The sequence below is a fragment of the Spinacia oleracea genome, chromosome 3 (assembly GCF_020520425.1).
Source record: "Spinacia oleracea cultivar Varoflay chromosome 3, BTI_SOV_V1, whole genome shotgun sequence".
Lineage (NCBI taxonomy): Eukaryota > Viridiplantae > Streptophyta > Magnoliopsida > Caryophyllales > Amaranthaceae > Spinacia > Spinacia oleracea.
The window spans coordinates 89,792,197-89,808,323 of record NC_079489.1 but is presented as its reverse complement, the minus strand read 5'-3'; the positions used below and the strand labels follow the sequence as shown (position 1 = coordinate 89,808,323).

Here is a 16,127-nt window from a genome sequence, read left to right as displayed (position 1 = left end):
TAATGTGCTCCATAACTTTGAAATTGATTCTAGAGGAAGTGATTACAAACAACCTTAAACATCATAGAATCTTGAAAGTGGGACTTGTATTTGAACATAAAAGATGAATGTTCATAGGTTCTAGTTTAGCAAAGGAGTTGCATTTTTCATAAACATCATTGAACTTTTGAAAAGGTTTGGATTTTGTAAAAGTGTGTGATTGTTGTAAGTAACACTTTTAAGATTAAAAGCATCAACTTACTAATCATTTTTTGAAATCAAAGATTGAATCTTGTATGGCATTATTGAAATGGTGCTTGGACAATCATTTGGGAAGGATTTCAAGAGTGAAACCTAAAGATGGCACCTTTGACATGTTTTTCCTAGTTAATCATGAGCATGAGCCCAAATGATAACATCCTTGGAATTGTATTTAGAAAGGTAGAAGAGTAAAAAGCCTTGTAGATTTGATTAGGGATTCGGAATTACCTATTTAGGACTAGGTTAGCTTTCCGATTAGTGCTCCCAATTCCTTAAATGTTTGGAATTGTGAAGGAAACTGTAAATTAGAACTTGATTTTGTATTTTGATTTTGAGAGAGAATTTCGAGATTACGACGATATGTTGATAATCTGCCTCCCCAAATGCTTGAGAAATGAGGGTTTAAATAGGGGATTAAGCGGCTAAAATCCAAAATACAATTGCGCGTGACGTGGCCTAGAATCCGCCAAAGCAAGGACGATGACGCCGTCCTTGCCCTTGTCTTGTATTGTTGTACCTTGGTACAGTTTGTACGACTTTGGCATGTAGTGTTTTCTTGGTGATTATGTCTTGATTTGCGTCTAAAAACAAGCCGTTTTTGAATTTTGATTTCGTGTTTGAACTCGGTTTTACGGGACGGGGCCCGACATGCTCGGTTTTGTGGGTCGGCGCCCGATTTTGGATTGCTAAATGTCATTTTGACTGGAAAAGGCATTGTAAGAACAATGGAGAGGTCTATTGGGTGAGATTGTGTTTGTATTTTGAAATTGATTTTTGGAAATTGAATTTTGTACCGAGTTCCGTAATGGGAACGGGCTCGGGAATGGGACTTTGGATTTTGGATTTTGAAATACATTTTAGCAATTGGGACTTCCGCACGGAGTTGCACCAACCACCTAGCAAGGATAATAGTATCGTCATCATCCCATTAAGGGAGACACGATTTAGGTGTCTACACACTCCCAACTTGTTTGTTGTTCGGGTTACCAAGGGCACCACCACCTAATATCTCCTTCCGCTAGAAAACACCACCAAGAGCCCAAGACGTCATCCTTCGCTGCCTTACTCACCGAGAAACACCGATTTTCATCGTCTACTATTCGATTGGGAAGCCAAAACCTTCTCCCCCCTCCTCGGATTTTCCTCTCTCCTTTGCGCCGCCGGTGATCTTCTTCTTCACTGTCGGTGTTTGAAGAATTTGAGCAAAATATCAGAGAGAGAAGAAGAATTGTATTCAGAATATTGTGAATGAAAACAGAATTCATCACTTGAGAAGCAAGTAGACTAGGGAATATATACAAAGACCCTAACCAACTAATAACAGAAATCAGTTATAGAAAAATAGATAAAATAATAATATAAATTATATATTTCCTATACTCCCCCCTCAAGCTGGACCTTGGATAAGAGACCAAGCTTGGCAGATAATGAGTGGTGTTGAGAAGAAGGGAGAGGTTTGGTAAGCAAATCTGCTAACTGCTGAGAACTAGGAACATGAGAAGTGTTGATGAAGCCAGCTTCCACCTGTTCTCTGATGTAATGCATTTCTCGTTTGAGATGTTGAGTTTTGTCATGATAAACTGGATTATGTGCAAGATGTTCAGCTGATGTATTATCACAGTAAAGAGTAACAGGCAGCTGAATATGAACTTGAAGATCTTCCAATAAGCCTTGTATCCAAACCAGTTCACTAGCAGTTGCAGACATGCTTCTGTATTCTGCTTCAGCAGAAGATTTGCTCACACTCTTTTGCTTTTTAGTTTTCCAAGATATCAGATTAGAACCAAGGAAAACAGCATAGGCACTAAGTGATCTGCTGCTGTATTGACAAGAACTCCAGTCAGCATCACTGTAAGCTGAGATTTGCAAGTCAGAACTGGAAGAGTACCATAAGCCATTGTCCAAAGTTCCTTTGAGATATTTAAGAACATGAAGAGCAGCACGCAAGTGAGGTATTCTTGGAGAGTGTACAAACTGACTTAAATGTTGAACACAGTAAGACAAGTCTGGTCTTGTGATGCCCAAGTACAACAATCTTCCAACAAGCCTTTTGTAAACATCTGGTTCTTCTAGTAGATCACCAGCTTCAGTGGATAATTTCAATCCACAGGACAAAGGAGCAGGAGCAGTTTCACAGTCAAGCATACCAGCATCAGCAAGTATATCAGTGACATATTTTCTTTGAGAAAGAAAAATACCTTTGTCAGTTCTGTGAATTTCAATCCCCAAGAAATAGGCCAACTGACCTAGATCTTTGATTGTGAATGCCTTATCCAAAGCAGTCTTGACTTCTTGCATTTGAGTTAATGATGTTCCAGTCAACAGAATATCATCAACATAGACTAAGAGAACCAGAAATTCTCCATCTAGATTTCTTGTGAATAGAGAGTAATCCTGTGTTGATTGCTGAAATTTCAACACTTTCAGAAACTTGCTAAGCTCCTTGTTCCATTGTCTGGAAGCTTGTTTCAAGCCATAAAGAGATCTTTTAAGTCTGCAAACCTCACCTGGTTTTGCTTTGGTGTAACCAGCAGGTGGTTTCATGTACACCTCTTCATCCAGAAATCCATGCAAAAAAGCATTATTCACATCCAATTGACACAAATTCCAACCCTTAACAGCTGCTAAGGCAATAACAATTCTTACTGTAGCCAGTTTAGCAACAGGAGAGAAAGTTTGTGTGAAATCCTTGCCCTCAATTTGTTGATAACCAATAGCTACCAATCTGGCTTTGTACTTTTCTATGGAGTAATCTGGATTCAGTTTTGTTCTGTACACCCACTTGGAGCCTATTGCCTTTTTGTCCTTGGGTAACAAGGTTAAATCCCAAGTATCATTGCTCTCAAGAGCAATGATTTCTTTCTCCATGGCTTGTATCCAATTAGTATCATCTTTAGCTTGATGATAGGTTTTGGGATCATTGGAAGAAATACTTACAGAAAAGGCAAGAGAATCCCAAATATCATAACTGTCCAAAGCCAGATTTAATAACCAACTATCATCATCAAAATTATCTGTTTCTGTAGGAATAGAAGAATCAACAGAAAAAGAAAGAGAATCACTAGTCTGTGGTTCTGGTTCATCTCTGTGTGGAACATAGCTTCCAACAAAAATTTTTAAGACAACAGGAGGTTTGATAGGTCTTGTAGATTTCCTTTGAACAGGAATGGCACTCTGATTAGGAACAAGAGGAAGGTGAGAATGAGTAGAGGAGTCAGAAGTAATAGAAGTAGGCATAGATTGTGAAGAATTAGGAGAAGTGGTCTGTATGTAAGGAGTATGAGAAGTAGGAGGAGAAAGATGATCAATGTCATTTGGTGAAGTTAGGGAAATATGGGGTGAAGAATTTAGAGTAGGAGTGGATACAGTGGAAGAAGAAGTGTTTAAGATTGGTGTTTGACAAGAATTAGTGCTTAGATCAATCATAGGAAGAGAAGTAATCATTGGAATATCAGATACAGATGCTAGTTTGTAAGGAAAAACAGTCTCAAAGAATATTACATCCCTTGAAACAAACACTTTGTGTGTGTCAAGATCATATAATTTAAAAGCTTTACATCCAGCAGGATACCCAATGAACAAACACCTTTTAGTTCTTGAGTCAAATTTGTCTCTCTGAATGTGAGAATTGTGAACAAAACACAGAGAGCCAAAAACTCTGAGATTTTCATAAGCAGGAGGAGTATTAAACATGATCTCAAAAGGAGTTTTCCCATTTAAGACTTTGGAAGGGATTTTGTTGATCAAATGAGTAGCAGTGAGAACACACTCTCCCCAGAATTTCTTAGGGAGACCTGCATGAAATCTTAGGGCTCTAGCAATTTCCAGCAAGCTTCTATGTTTTCTCTCAACTCTACCATTCTGTTGAGGAACATAAGGCACACTTCTTTCATGTAAAATGCCCTTGCTGGCAAACATGTTTCTACAAGATTCTTTGATTATTTCAGTGCCATTATCAGTTCTAATTTTCTTCACTAGTTGATTAAACTGAGTTTGAACCATAGAGAGGAATTCAGAGATGATTTTCTGAACTTGCAACTTATTATGAATCAGATAAGTCCAAGTTATTCTGCTATGGTCATCAACTATAGTTAAGAAATAAGAAGCTCCATCTAAATTCCTGACTCTGTATGAACCCCAAAGATCAATGTGAATCAGATCAAAACATGCAGCAGCTCTACTGTGACTCGCAGAAAAAGGAAATTTATGCTGTTTGGCACTATAACAGATATCACAGTTGTATTCATTGATTCCTTTGCAACATTCAGCATTCACAAATTTCATTTTTGACAGAGAAGGGTGACCCAATCTAGCATGTAACAAATCCAGAGTATTTCTAGCATCATCCTTAGTCTTCGAAATACTAGTGGAAGTTTTATTTGGCAATCTCATCATATGTACATCAACCATACTATCAACTGTATTGCAGCTAGGTAACTGAGAACTATTACCTTGACAGATATCAACTGGAGTTTTGACAAAATAGTAGAGTCCATTTGTCCTTTTTCCAGTACCAAGTATCTTGGAATTAGAGGGGTCCTGGAAAATGTATCCAGTTTTGGTAAATGTCACTAGGATTCCAGTATGTTCAATCAATCTCCCAACAGACAGTAAATTATGCCTAAAACCTTTCACTAGTAGCACATTATGTAAGACCAAATCATCACTGAGGACAGTATCACCAATTTTCTCAACTGTCATCTGAGTTCCATCAGGCAAACCAACTTTGATAGGCTGAATAAGAACTCTTATGTTGGTCAAAATATTTTCATCAAAGGTCATATGATCACAAGCACCAGAATCAACAATCCATAAATGATCATGACTTAATTCAGTTGTAGTGCAGTTAAAAGAATGAGAAATAGTACCTCCATAGTTAGCATAAGAGCAACTTGCTGCAGAAGTATTTGCATTCTGAGATTGTTGTCCTTTCATCACCTTCATGACTTCTTGACAAATGGCATTAAGCATTGCACTGTTAACCAAACCATTGTCTGCAGCTATATTATCAAGAGGATCATCACCAGCATCAGTTGCAGAATTTACATTAGCAGCAAATCTAGTGTTACTTGAGTTACTTCCTTTAGAAGCCTTGATAGAATTGTACCAATCAGGATAACCAATTATCTTGAAACATTGTTCTGCAGTATGACCTTTCCCTTTGCAATGAGTACAAAACCTATTCAACTTCTCTTTCTTAAGCTCTTTCCAATCTTTCTTTCCATGATTTCCATCATTCTTCTGGACCTGATTGCCTTTGTAAAACTGTGCAGCCATGGCACTGCTATTTAGAATGTTATGCTCAACAACAGCATTACTCACTTCCTTCTGTTTTTCAATCTGCTGAGTAATTGAAAACACTCTATTCAAATTAGGCATAGGATCCATAGCTAACACATTAGTGATGGTACTGTCAAAACCTCCATTCAAACCAAGCAAGAACTTCATCATTTTGTCCTCTTCTTCGAACAGCCACTTTCTTTAAAAATTGACAACTACATGTCAACATAACACCACAAGTACAAGTAGGAAAGGCTCTTAGAGTCTGCATCTCATCCCACAACTTCTTCAGTTTACTGTAATATGACACTATAGTCATATTTTCTTGAGTCAAATTCTCTATTTCCTTCTTTAATTGATAAATCAATGGACCATTAGACTGTCCAAATCTTTCAGCCAATTCAAGCCATAGGTCAGCAGCATTATCAATATAGCCAAAATCATCAGCTAAATCATGATTCATAGAGCTGAAAATCCAGCTTACTACCATAAAATCAGCTCGTTTCCACTTCAAGTAATCCTTATGATTAACAGTAGGTTTAAGCAATTCACCATTAATGAAACCTTCCTTATTCTTAGCTATTAGAGCTCTTTTAACATTCCTACTCCGTCGAACAAAATTCGCACCAGTAAAAGGAACAGCAACTAAACTAGAAGTAGGATTGTCTGAATTTTCTATGAAATAAGGATCAAAATTATTGTTGTTACCTTCAGAATTTGATTGAGAACCTTCACTTTCAGTGTTTCCAATCGCCATTGCAGAAGATAGTTTTAGTAAGAATCAATTTCTTCAGATTTTGTGCAAGAAATTTCGCAACAATCGCAAGAAATTTCGCAGCAAAAAATTCCAGCAAGAACTTAAGTGATCAAACACTATTAATTCTGAGAAGATCGAAGAATAAATCTCAAATTGAGAAACCTCAATCTCTTTATCAGAGATTATTGCTCTGATACCATGAAGAATTGGAGCAAAATATTAGAGAGAGAAGAAGAGAATTGTATTCAGAATATTGTGAATGAAAACAGAATTCATCACTTGAGAAGCAAGTAGACTAGGGAATATATACAAAGACCCTAACCAACTAATAACAGAAATCAGTTATAGAAAAATAGATAAAATAATAATATAAATTATATATTTCCTATAGTGTTGCTAGTGTTGTGATGGTTGTTCGATGTTACTATGGTTGCTTGTTGGTTGTTTGAAAAGTTTTCACGCCCCTGATTCTTGTCCCTCTCTCCTCCTTTGTTCGTCGGTTCTAACTGCCGCCGATGATGGAATTATGTCCTTAGATATTTCCGGCAATTACTAAATATAAATAGGAATTAATTATGAAGATAATAAGTTAATTATTTTAGTAATCCTATTTGCTTGCTAGAGAATAAATGTGATTAGTAGGACAATATTGATTGGACCTACAACTAAAATATATTAATCCTATAAGGTCACACATATAAGCATTAATTGGAATGGGCCCAAAAGGCCCGATGGCAACCGGTCTGTTAAGGGAAGAATGTTGGGCTTTAGTTTTGTGTTAACCTAAAACTCTCACATTATAATAGTTATAATGTCAGGGATTTAGAAACTACGTGATTGAATATCTGACACAAAAAAGAAAACAAAAAAACCCTAACTGTCATTCTCTAAACGCCGTACATCCCAAACAAAGCAAGAGACAGATTGTGATCGTTCTCTTCCGTACTAGCATACGTGGGATTCAATTCGTGCTTGTGGACTGAGTAGAGGAGCAACAAGTGGGGCTCTAAGATCTTCGAAGCTTGCATACGAACGGGAGAACACGCTTCAAAGGTGATTATTCTTTCGACTAAATCTGATCTATACTATTGTTATGCATGAGATCCTGTGATAGATGTTAGGAAATTGTTTCCTGGAATTCCGCTTTATGCATCTATATGTTCCTACAGTGGTATCAGTTTTAGCCTCTTGCATAATATTTTATGATCATGATTGTATGCAACATTATTAATTTGATTCAATTAAGGGAAGATTTATTTATGGCTTGAATTTGCATAATTAATATATGATATTAATTGATTGGAATCATTAAATCGTGATTTAATTAATTTTTGCTCAAAATAAATTTATAAAATTCCAAAATTTTTATCACAGGGTCGAAATTAACAGTTAATATTACATAAAAAATTTCGGATTTTTTAAAATTAAATTCGTCAGATTTTAAATTATTTAATGGTTAATAAGATTAATCATGGAAATAATTTGTTAACAATTAAATATTTGATTTTTAATCTGTTAAATAAATTTACTGATTATCCCCTAATTTTTATACAATAGCCGAAATTTTTTGGTAATTTTTTAACTAATTTTCGGAATTTTTGTATATTAATTATTGAATTTAGTTAATTTTTATGTTTAATTCGATTAATCATAAAATTTAAGGATAACAATTAAAATTTTTGATTCTATTTGTTAAGAAAATTCAATAGATCTGCCTGGTAATTTAATTCGAATTTTTCGGATTATAATTGTTATTTTCTTGAATTATTTGAATAAAATGAGATAATTATGCCTTAAATTTTGAATTCTTGTTAGATTTAATTTTAATAAAGAGTTTAAATTGAAATCTAACTTCTAACAACCCTAAAATTCAGTTTAAGGATTTTTAATTTATTCAAATTTTTTGCCATTATTTTCGGATAATTAAACCCTAATTAAATTTGTTAATCTTTAACAAAAGTTGAATAAAGATTAATTTAATTTAGGTAATTGTTACCAAAATTTAAATAGAACAACCCATCATGGCTGGGTGGCCCCACCTGCGACGGTGGAGCCACGGTGGAGGGTTGCTAAAGGCGATGGTCGGGCAGCGGCGACCTGTTGCAGAGCAACACCACGCACGTTCGACGTGCGGTGGTTGCTGTCCAGAATCCGGACTTCCGGGCCATCGCTGTTGGCCTTCTGCTGCCAGCGTTTATCGCATGGTCTGGTTAATGGCGTCGACCGGCGTGGTCTGGTTAACTGCGTCGACCGGCGTGGTCTGGTTAACTGCGTCGACCGGCGAGGTGACGGTTTCTCGGCCGCAGATGCTGGCCGGCGGCCCTGGTGGTGCTGGCTGGCAAATGCATCATGTTTAAGGGGTTTGGACTTTTGGGGTGGCCTGCGATTTCTACTGCAGTTCATTTAAAAAAAAAAATTAAAAAAAAAAATAATATGGAATTTTGTAAATCAGGTTCACAATGCATTAAGGAAAATCTGATTTTCCTAATCAAGGTCCAATTTTGAAAAGTTCCCTAAATAACCGTTATAAATTGAATAAATTTCCCAAAAATCAGATTTGGTAATATTTTTTTTTTTGGAAAATTATATTTTCTAAGTTGAGCATAAATTAATAAATTTCCTTTTAATGCAAATTAAAGATTAATGAGATTATTCTAGCCATATTTAAATAAGTAATTGAATTAAAATAATAAAGTTTCCTAAGTAATGTTAAACTTAAATTGTTTAAGTTTTTATAATTATTTTGGAAAAGTTATTTGCTTATTAACAGTTAATAAGTAAATAATTTGTGTTTAATATAGTTTGATATTATATGCGTGTATGGAATATATATGATATTTTGTTACAGACGAGTGACTAGTATGGCCCAAAATAGGATAGAAAATACGATCTGCGTATCGTTTTGTATTCTTGTAAATTTTGAAATACGATCTGCGCATCGTTCTGTATTGTTGTAATTTAATTTAAAACTTAAATTAGATTATAAAGTTCGTATTATGAGCTCGATGGAGTAAGAAGGTTCAATCAGAAATTCAAGGATGGAGATCCAAGAAAGATGAACAGGAACCCAAAAAGATTTGAGCTTATTTTTTAGGGGCCATACTAGGATCACAATTATTTTTATGCATTTTATATTGCCTTAAAATGCTTATTGAGTTTATGTATGTGGTTATTTAAAGCAATGTGTTCACTTTTAATTAACCAACATAGTAAACTTAGGTCCCAAATAATATTGAGTTTATGTGCTTTTCCATACAACACCTATAAAGCCTTAGATCATGAGTAATAGGTTCTGCCAAAGCAGGGTGTTGCTTATAATTCCGGGGATAGTAGGGTAGGTTTTTGAAACTTACATGTTAATGTTTGGTTTAACTCAACAAAACTATCAAAAGACAAAGTTTTGGGTTTTGAAGCTAAGAGATAGGAAAATACAAAGAGTTGTTAACCTGTCTACCAAGAGTTATAATTAGTTATAATTAGTAAATGTTTACTTAACTCGAATACTATAAATTAAAGTAGCAGGGCCAAAGTCCGTTTGATTGTAGTGGGAGGGGATCTTGGTTAATTCTTTATTCAATGGGGACTTCTAATTTTGAATAAAGGGTAGTACTGAATTGAATTTGTTTTATTGCTACTTTTGATAAACATTATATTGAATCTTGCTTTACTTTTTATTGTAGTTATCATGTCTGGTGCAAACAACTCTACTTTTAACTTGCGCCCTCTAATTGAAAAAGACAAACTGAATGCTACCAACTTCCTACAATGGCAAATGGCTGTGAGAATTGTTCTCAGAGCGGAAGGAAAAGAAAGTGTTCTTGACAATCCTCTCCCTGAACCCCTGCCAGAAAATGCTACTGCAGCTCAAAGGCGAGCTAGACAAACTCTAGAGGATAACTCCTTGCAAGTAACATGCTTGATGCTTGCTTGCATGGAACCAGAGTATCAAAAACGTTTTGATGGTCTGGATGCCTACAGCATAATCCAGCAACTGGAAACTTTATTTCAGAAAAATGCTAGATTGGAAAGATTTGAAGCAAACTGCAAACTTCTGGATTCCAAGTTGGAAGAAGGGAAGCCCGTTGGTCCGCATGTGTTCGATTTGATTGGACATTTTCAGACCATGGAGAAATTGGGCTTCCCTTATCCTAAGGACCTGGCAACTGACATAGTCATCAGATCCTTGCCTGAAGATTTTCATAACTTTAAGTTGAACTTCTACATGCAAGGAGGGGAGGCTACCCTGCAAGAGTTGCATGGTTCACTAATTCAGGCTGAGAGAAACTTACCAAGTAAACCTAAACATAAGGATGTTCTAATGGTTAGTAAAGGTAAGCAGTTCAAGAAGAAAGGGGCTCCCATGAAGAAGAACAAGGGCAAGGTAGTTGCCAATAAGAACTCTTCAACCAAGCCAAAGGCCACTCCAAAGGCTAAGGTAGCTGCTCAACATGAGTGCTACCACTGCCACAAGATTGGTCATTGGAAGAGGAACTGCCCCAAGTATCTGGAGGAAAAGAAGACTGGTGCTTCAATTTCAGGTATCTATGTCATAGAAGTTAATTTAGCTACAACTTCTTCTTGGGTATTTGATACCGCTTGTGGATCTCACATTATTGGTAATGTGCAGGGACTAAAAAGAAGTAGGAGCTTGAGCAAAGGCGAAGTGGATCTCCGAGTAGGCAATGGAGCAAGAGTTGCTGCTTTAGCTGTAGGAGATTATAGTTTACGCTTGCCTTCTGGTTTAATATTAGAACTTTATAATTGTTATTACGTTCCAGTTATTACCAAGAACATAATTTCTATTCCGATTTTGGATTCGGAAGGTTTTTCATTTCAAATTATGAATAATTGTTGTTCAGCATATTTGAATGGTATGTTCTATGTCTCTGCTAAATTATCAAATGGTTTGTATGTACTAGACTTACAAAACCATATCTATCACATAGAAAACAAGAAACACAAACCAAATGATTTGAACCCTACTTACCTATGGCATTGTCGATTAGGCCACATAAGCTCAAAGCGCATAGAGAAACTTCATAAGGATGGAATTCTCAAATCATTTGATTTTGAATCATTTGAAGTATGTGAGTTTTGCTTAATGGGGAAAATGACAAAGTCTCCTTTCACAGGCTCAAGTGAAAGGGCCAATGATCTTTTAGCCCTCATACATACTGATGTTTGCGGACCTATGAGTACTTTGGCTAGGGGAGGGTACGGGTATTTCATTACTTTTACTGATGATGTGAGCAGATTTGGATATGTTTACCTCATGCGACATAAGTCGGAATCCTTTGAAAAGTTCAAGGAATTCCAAAATGAAGTACAAACCCAACTTGGAAAGAAAATTAAAGCATTGCGATCCGATCGTGGTGGTGAATATTTATCTCAAGAGTTTGGTGATCATTTGAAAGATTGTGGAATACTTTCGCAATTGACTCCACCAGGGACACCACAGTTGAATGGGGTTTCCGAAAGAAGGAATCGAACTTTATTAGATATGGTTCGGTCCATGATGAGTCTTGCTAACCTTCCTGCCTCATTTTGGGGATTTGCGCTTGAAACAGCGGCATTCACACTCAACAGAGCTCCGTCCAAAGCAGTAGAAAAGACGCCATATGAGATGTGGACTGGAAAAGTTCCAAAATTGTCTTTTCTAAGGACATGGGGTTGTGAAGTTTATGTAAAACGTTTACTTTCTGATAAGCTTTCACCCAAGTCCGATAAGTGTCTTTTTGTGGGTTACCCAAAACAGACTAAGGGATACTACTTCTACAACCAAAGCGAAAACAAAGTGTTTGTTGCTCGCGATGGTGTCTTTCTGGGAAAGGAGTTTATTTCCAGAAAAACAAGTGGGAGTAATGTATATCTCGAAGAAATTCGAGATGAGCAACAAATGGATGAGGCTCACACCTCGTCAGAGACGACCCAGCATGAAAATGCTCAGGAGGCGGTGCATTCCATTCACGCGCCTTCTACCGTCCCACTTGGAGATAATCCATGCGAAGTCCCTCAACCTAATGAGGTGGAAACTTCTCCTCTTGTTCCCCAACGTAGGTCTAGTAGGACCGTCATTCCGTCAAAGAGATATATTGATTTCCTTTTGACTGAAAGTTCTGAAATAGAGATTTTAGAACATGAGGAACCTACTAGCTACACAAATGCTTTGACGAGTCAAGACTCCGAGAAATGGCTTGAAGCCATGAGATCCGAAATGGATTCGATGTTTGAAAATCAAGTATGGGACTTGGTTGCTTTGCCTGATGGGGTTAAACCCATAGGTTGCAAATGGATTTTCAAACTGAAAAAGGACAAAGATGGAAACATTGATGTCTTTAAGGCAAGACTAGTGGCAAAAGGTTTTAGACAAATTCATGGTATCGACTATGATGAAACCTTCTCACCAGTAGCCATGCTGAAATCCATTAGGATAATTCTTGCGATCGCTGCCTTTCATGACTATGAGATCTGGCAGATGGACGTCAAAACCTCTTTCTTGAATGGGTTCTTGAAAAAGGATGTGTACATGACACAACCACAAGGTTTTGAAGATCCAAACAGTCCAAGAAAAGTTTGCAAGCTTAAGAAGTCCATATATGGGCTTAAGCAAGCATCCCGGAGTTGGAACCTCATATTTGATGAGGCAGTCAAATCTTTTGGCTTCCTCAGAAATGAAGAGGAATCTTGTATATACAAGAAGTTGAGTGGGAGTAGTATTGCTTTCCTAGTCTTGTATGTGGATGACATACTTCTCATAGGAAACGACAAGATCATGCTTGAGTCAGTCAAGGAATGGCTTAAAAGTTGTTTTTCCATGAAAGACCTAGGAGAAGCTGAATACATCTTGGGAATAAGGATCCATAGAGATAGATCCAAAAGGCTGATTGGACTTAGCCAAGAGACTTATATTGATAAGGTTCTTGCAAGGTTCAAGCTGGAAAACTCCAAAAGAGGTTTCATTCCCATGCAACATGGCATTTTACTTGGCAAGACTCAGTGTCCTTCGACACCTGATGAGGTCAAGCGCATGAGTAATGTTCCTTATGCCTCTGCAGTAGGGTCCATTATGTATGCCATGGTATGCACTCGACCGGATGTTGCATATGCTTTGAGTATGTGCAGCAGATACCAGTCAAACCCAGGAGAGGCGCACTGGATGGCAGCAAAGAATATCCTTAAGTACTTAAGAAGGACTAAGGATGATTTCTTGGTCTATGGTGGAGATAATGAGTTGGTTGCCACTGGATACACCGATGCAAGCTTCCAAAGTGACAAAGATGATTTCCGATCACAATCTGGTTTCATATTTTGTCTCAATGGAGGGGCTGTGAGCTGGAAGAGTTCTATGCAGAGTACCATCGCAGATTCTACAACAGAGGCTGAGTATATTGCAGCAAGTGATGCAGCAAAAGAAGTTGTTTGGATCAAAAAGTTCATTAGTGAACTTGGTGTAGTTCCTAGCATTGAAAATGGCATTGAGTTGTATTGTGACAACAATGGTGCCATTTCCCAGTCCAAGGAACCCAGATCGCACCAAAAATCCAAACATGTGCTCAGGAGATTCCATCTTATTCGAGAGATCGTTGAAAGAGGGGATGTGAAAGTAAGCAAGGTTCATACTGAGGATAACGTGGCTGATCCTCTGACTAAACCGCTTGGTCAACCTAAGCATGAGAGTCATACTAGGTCTATGGGGCTTAGGCATATAGGAGAATGGCTTTAGTTTGTTTACTTTATGTTTACAATTGTAAAGACATTTATTATGCTTTGAATGTTTATCAATAAAAGTTCATTCTTATTTAATTATTTGGTTTAGTATTAAATAAAATGTCCAAATAACTTGTGTTTTCAAATAGGATTATCGAAAACGTTTTGATAATGGAACCCTATAAAGTGAACTGAAATCACAACTTATTAAGTCCCTAGTCTAAATCACTAAATTGGACATAAGTGATTTATGTGAAGACTAGCATGTAATTAATTGATAGTGCAGTTCCATGGGCTATGGAGACATAGGGATGTCTAATTGATTATATGGATGTATACTTGATGCATTGAGACTTGACCTAACTAGATTCTAAAAGTAGAATCAAAATTCTATATTTAGTGGATTCCTTAGACATGAGTATGTCTTAATAACCATGAGACAATTAGTTTAACCTTGACTCTGTTAAACGCCGCGCCGTAAAAGGAGGTTATAAAAGCAGTGATCAGGTGGGCTAAGAATTGAGTGGGAGTTATGGTCATACAAGAGTGAATAAGTCCTCCTATTTGATAGGAATGGTGTCTGGGCCTCTTGATGAGCGAGAACTGAAAAATTGCATGGCCATGCGGAATGGGATTAAAATGTTAATCTTTATTTGAACAGTTCGAACTCGGAGATCAAGAAACTAGAATTTGAGAATAACAGTGTGTTATCAAATTTTGGCATTAAGAGACTTAAGGAATTTAGCATTGCGTTCTTGTCTTCGGACAAGTGGGAGATTGAAGGAATTATGTCCTTAGATATTTCCGGCAATTACTAAATATAAATAGGAATTAATTATGAAGATAATAAGTTAATTATTTTAGTAATCCTATTTGCTTGCTAGAGAATAAATGTGATTAGTAGGACAATATTGATTGGACCTACAACTAAAATATATTAATCCTATAAGGTCACACATATAAGCATTAATTGGAATGGGCCCAAAAGGCCCGATGGCAACCGGTCTGTTAAGGGAAGAATGTTGGGCTTTAGTTTTGTGTTAACCTAAAACTCTCACATTATAATACTTATAATGTCAGGGATTTAGAAACTACGTGATTGAATATCTGACACAAAAAAGAAAACACAAAAACCCTAACTGTCATTCTCTAAACGCCGTACATCCCAAACAAAGCAAGAGACAGATTGTGATCGTTCTCTTCCGTACTAGCATACGTGGGATTCAATTCGTGCTTGTGGACTGAGTAGAGGAGCAACAAGTGGGGCTCTAAGATCTTCGAAGCTTGCATACGAACGGGAGAACACACTTCAAAGGTGATTATTCTTTCGACTTAATCTGATCTATACTATTGTTATGCATGAGATCCTGTGATAGATGTTAGGAAATTATTTCCTGAAATTCCGCTTTATGCATCTATATGTTCCTACAGCCGATAGGGGCCGTGAATCGCAATCAATAATCCTCCTTCATCATTGGGTAATTGGCTTTTAAAAAAAATTATGGAACGGAGGTGATTTATTTTTGTTTTTTTATAATTAATTATAATTTTCCTATGTCTCTCTTCCTCAATAAGAAATAAAAAAAAAAAAAGTGTACATGTGACCTTTATAGAAACACGCAAACGGTGATATTCATGAGGTATAGTTAGATTACCTTTTCATACAACTATAATCAGACATGTAGCTAGGAGTTTGACGATGATGATTCGAAGCAAGAAAGCATGGATGGTTGATCGGGAAAGCTATGGAGAAAACTTGCCGCAAAATTGAAATGGCGAGGAAGTGAGGAAGAGGAGAGAGAGAAAAGGGATCGAGTGTAGGAATGGAAGGCGAGAGATGAGATAGAGAAGCGGGTTACGGTGGAAGAGCGAAGAGAATCGACACCATGGTAGTCTCGCGATATTCATCGGAGTATTTTGCAACACCAGTAAAAGAAAGTTATATTGGACGGTGATAGTACATATTCATAACTTACAATGGGTTGTGAGCTTTGGCAAATGACAACCTTGCCAAGAATTCCATAGCTTTTTTAGAAGGAAATGGAGGGAAATGAATGGCTACTTGTCACAATCAGCAAAAAAAATTAAAAAAACTTGTTAAAAAGCTCTATATCTGCAAAATCAAGTCAATTTGTAAATTATT

At 36.8% G+C, this 16,127-nt stretch overlaps 2 protein-coding genes across 2 annotated transcripts; one reads left to right on the top strand and one right to left on the bottom strand.

The window, feature by feature from the left end:
* Positions 1–5,653: 5,653 nt before the first annotated feature.
* On the bottom strand, positions 5,654–6,277 carry LOC130469854 (uncharacterized). The gene has a single exon (XM_056839361.1). The coding sequence runs from the start codon at positions 6,275–6,277 to the stop codon at positions 5,654–5,656; it is 624 nt and encodes a 207-aa protein (XP_056695339.1).
* A 4,033-nt stretch (positions 6,278–10,310) lies between these two features.
* Positions 10,311–11,279, top strand: LOC130469181 (uncharacterized). Its single transcript, XM_056838136.1, has 2 exons — positions 10,311–10,815; positions 10,905–11,279. Exons 1-2 carry the CDS (start codon positions 10,401–10,403, stop codon positions 10,919–10,921), a joined length of 432 nt encoding a protein of 143 aa, XP_056694114.1. The 5' UTR covers positions 10,311–10,400; the 3' UTR covers positions 10,922–11,279.
* The last annotated feature ends 4,848 nt before the right edge of the window (positions 11,280–16,127 follow it).

What these genes read in the sequence shown, in the direction of transcription:
- LOC130469854 (XM_056839361.1), bottom strand. Translation starts at nt 6,277, where the DNA reads ATGGCGATTGGAAACACTGAAAGTGAAGGTTCTCAATCAAATTCTGAA.
- LOC130469181 (XM_056838136.1), top strand. Translation starts at nt 10,401, where the DNA reads ATGGAGAAATTGGGCTTCCCTTATCCTAAGGACCTGGCAACTGACATA.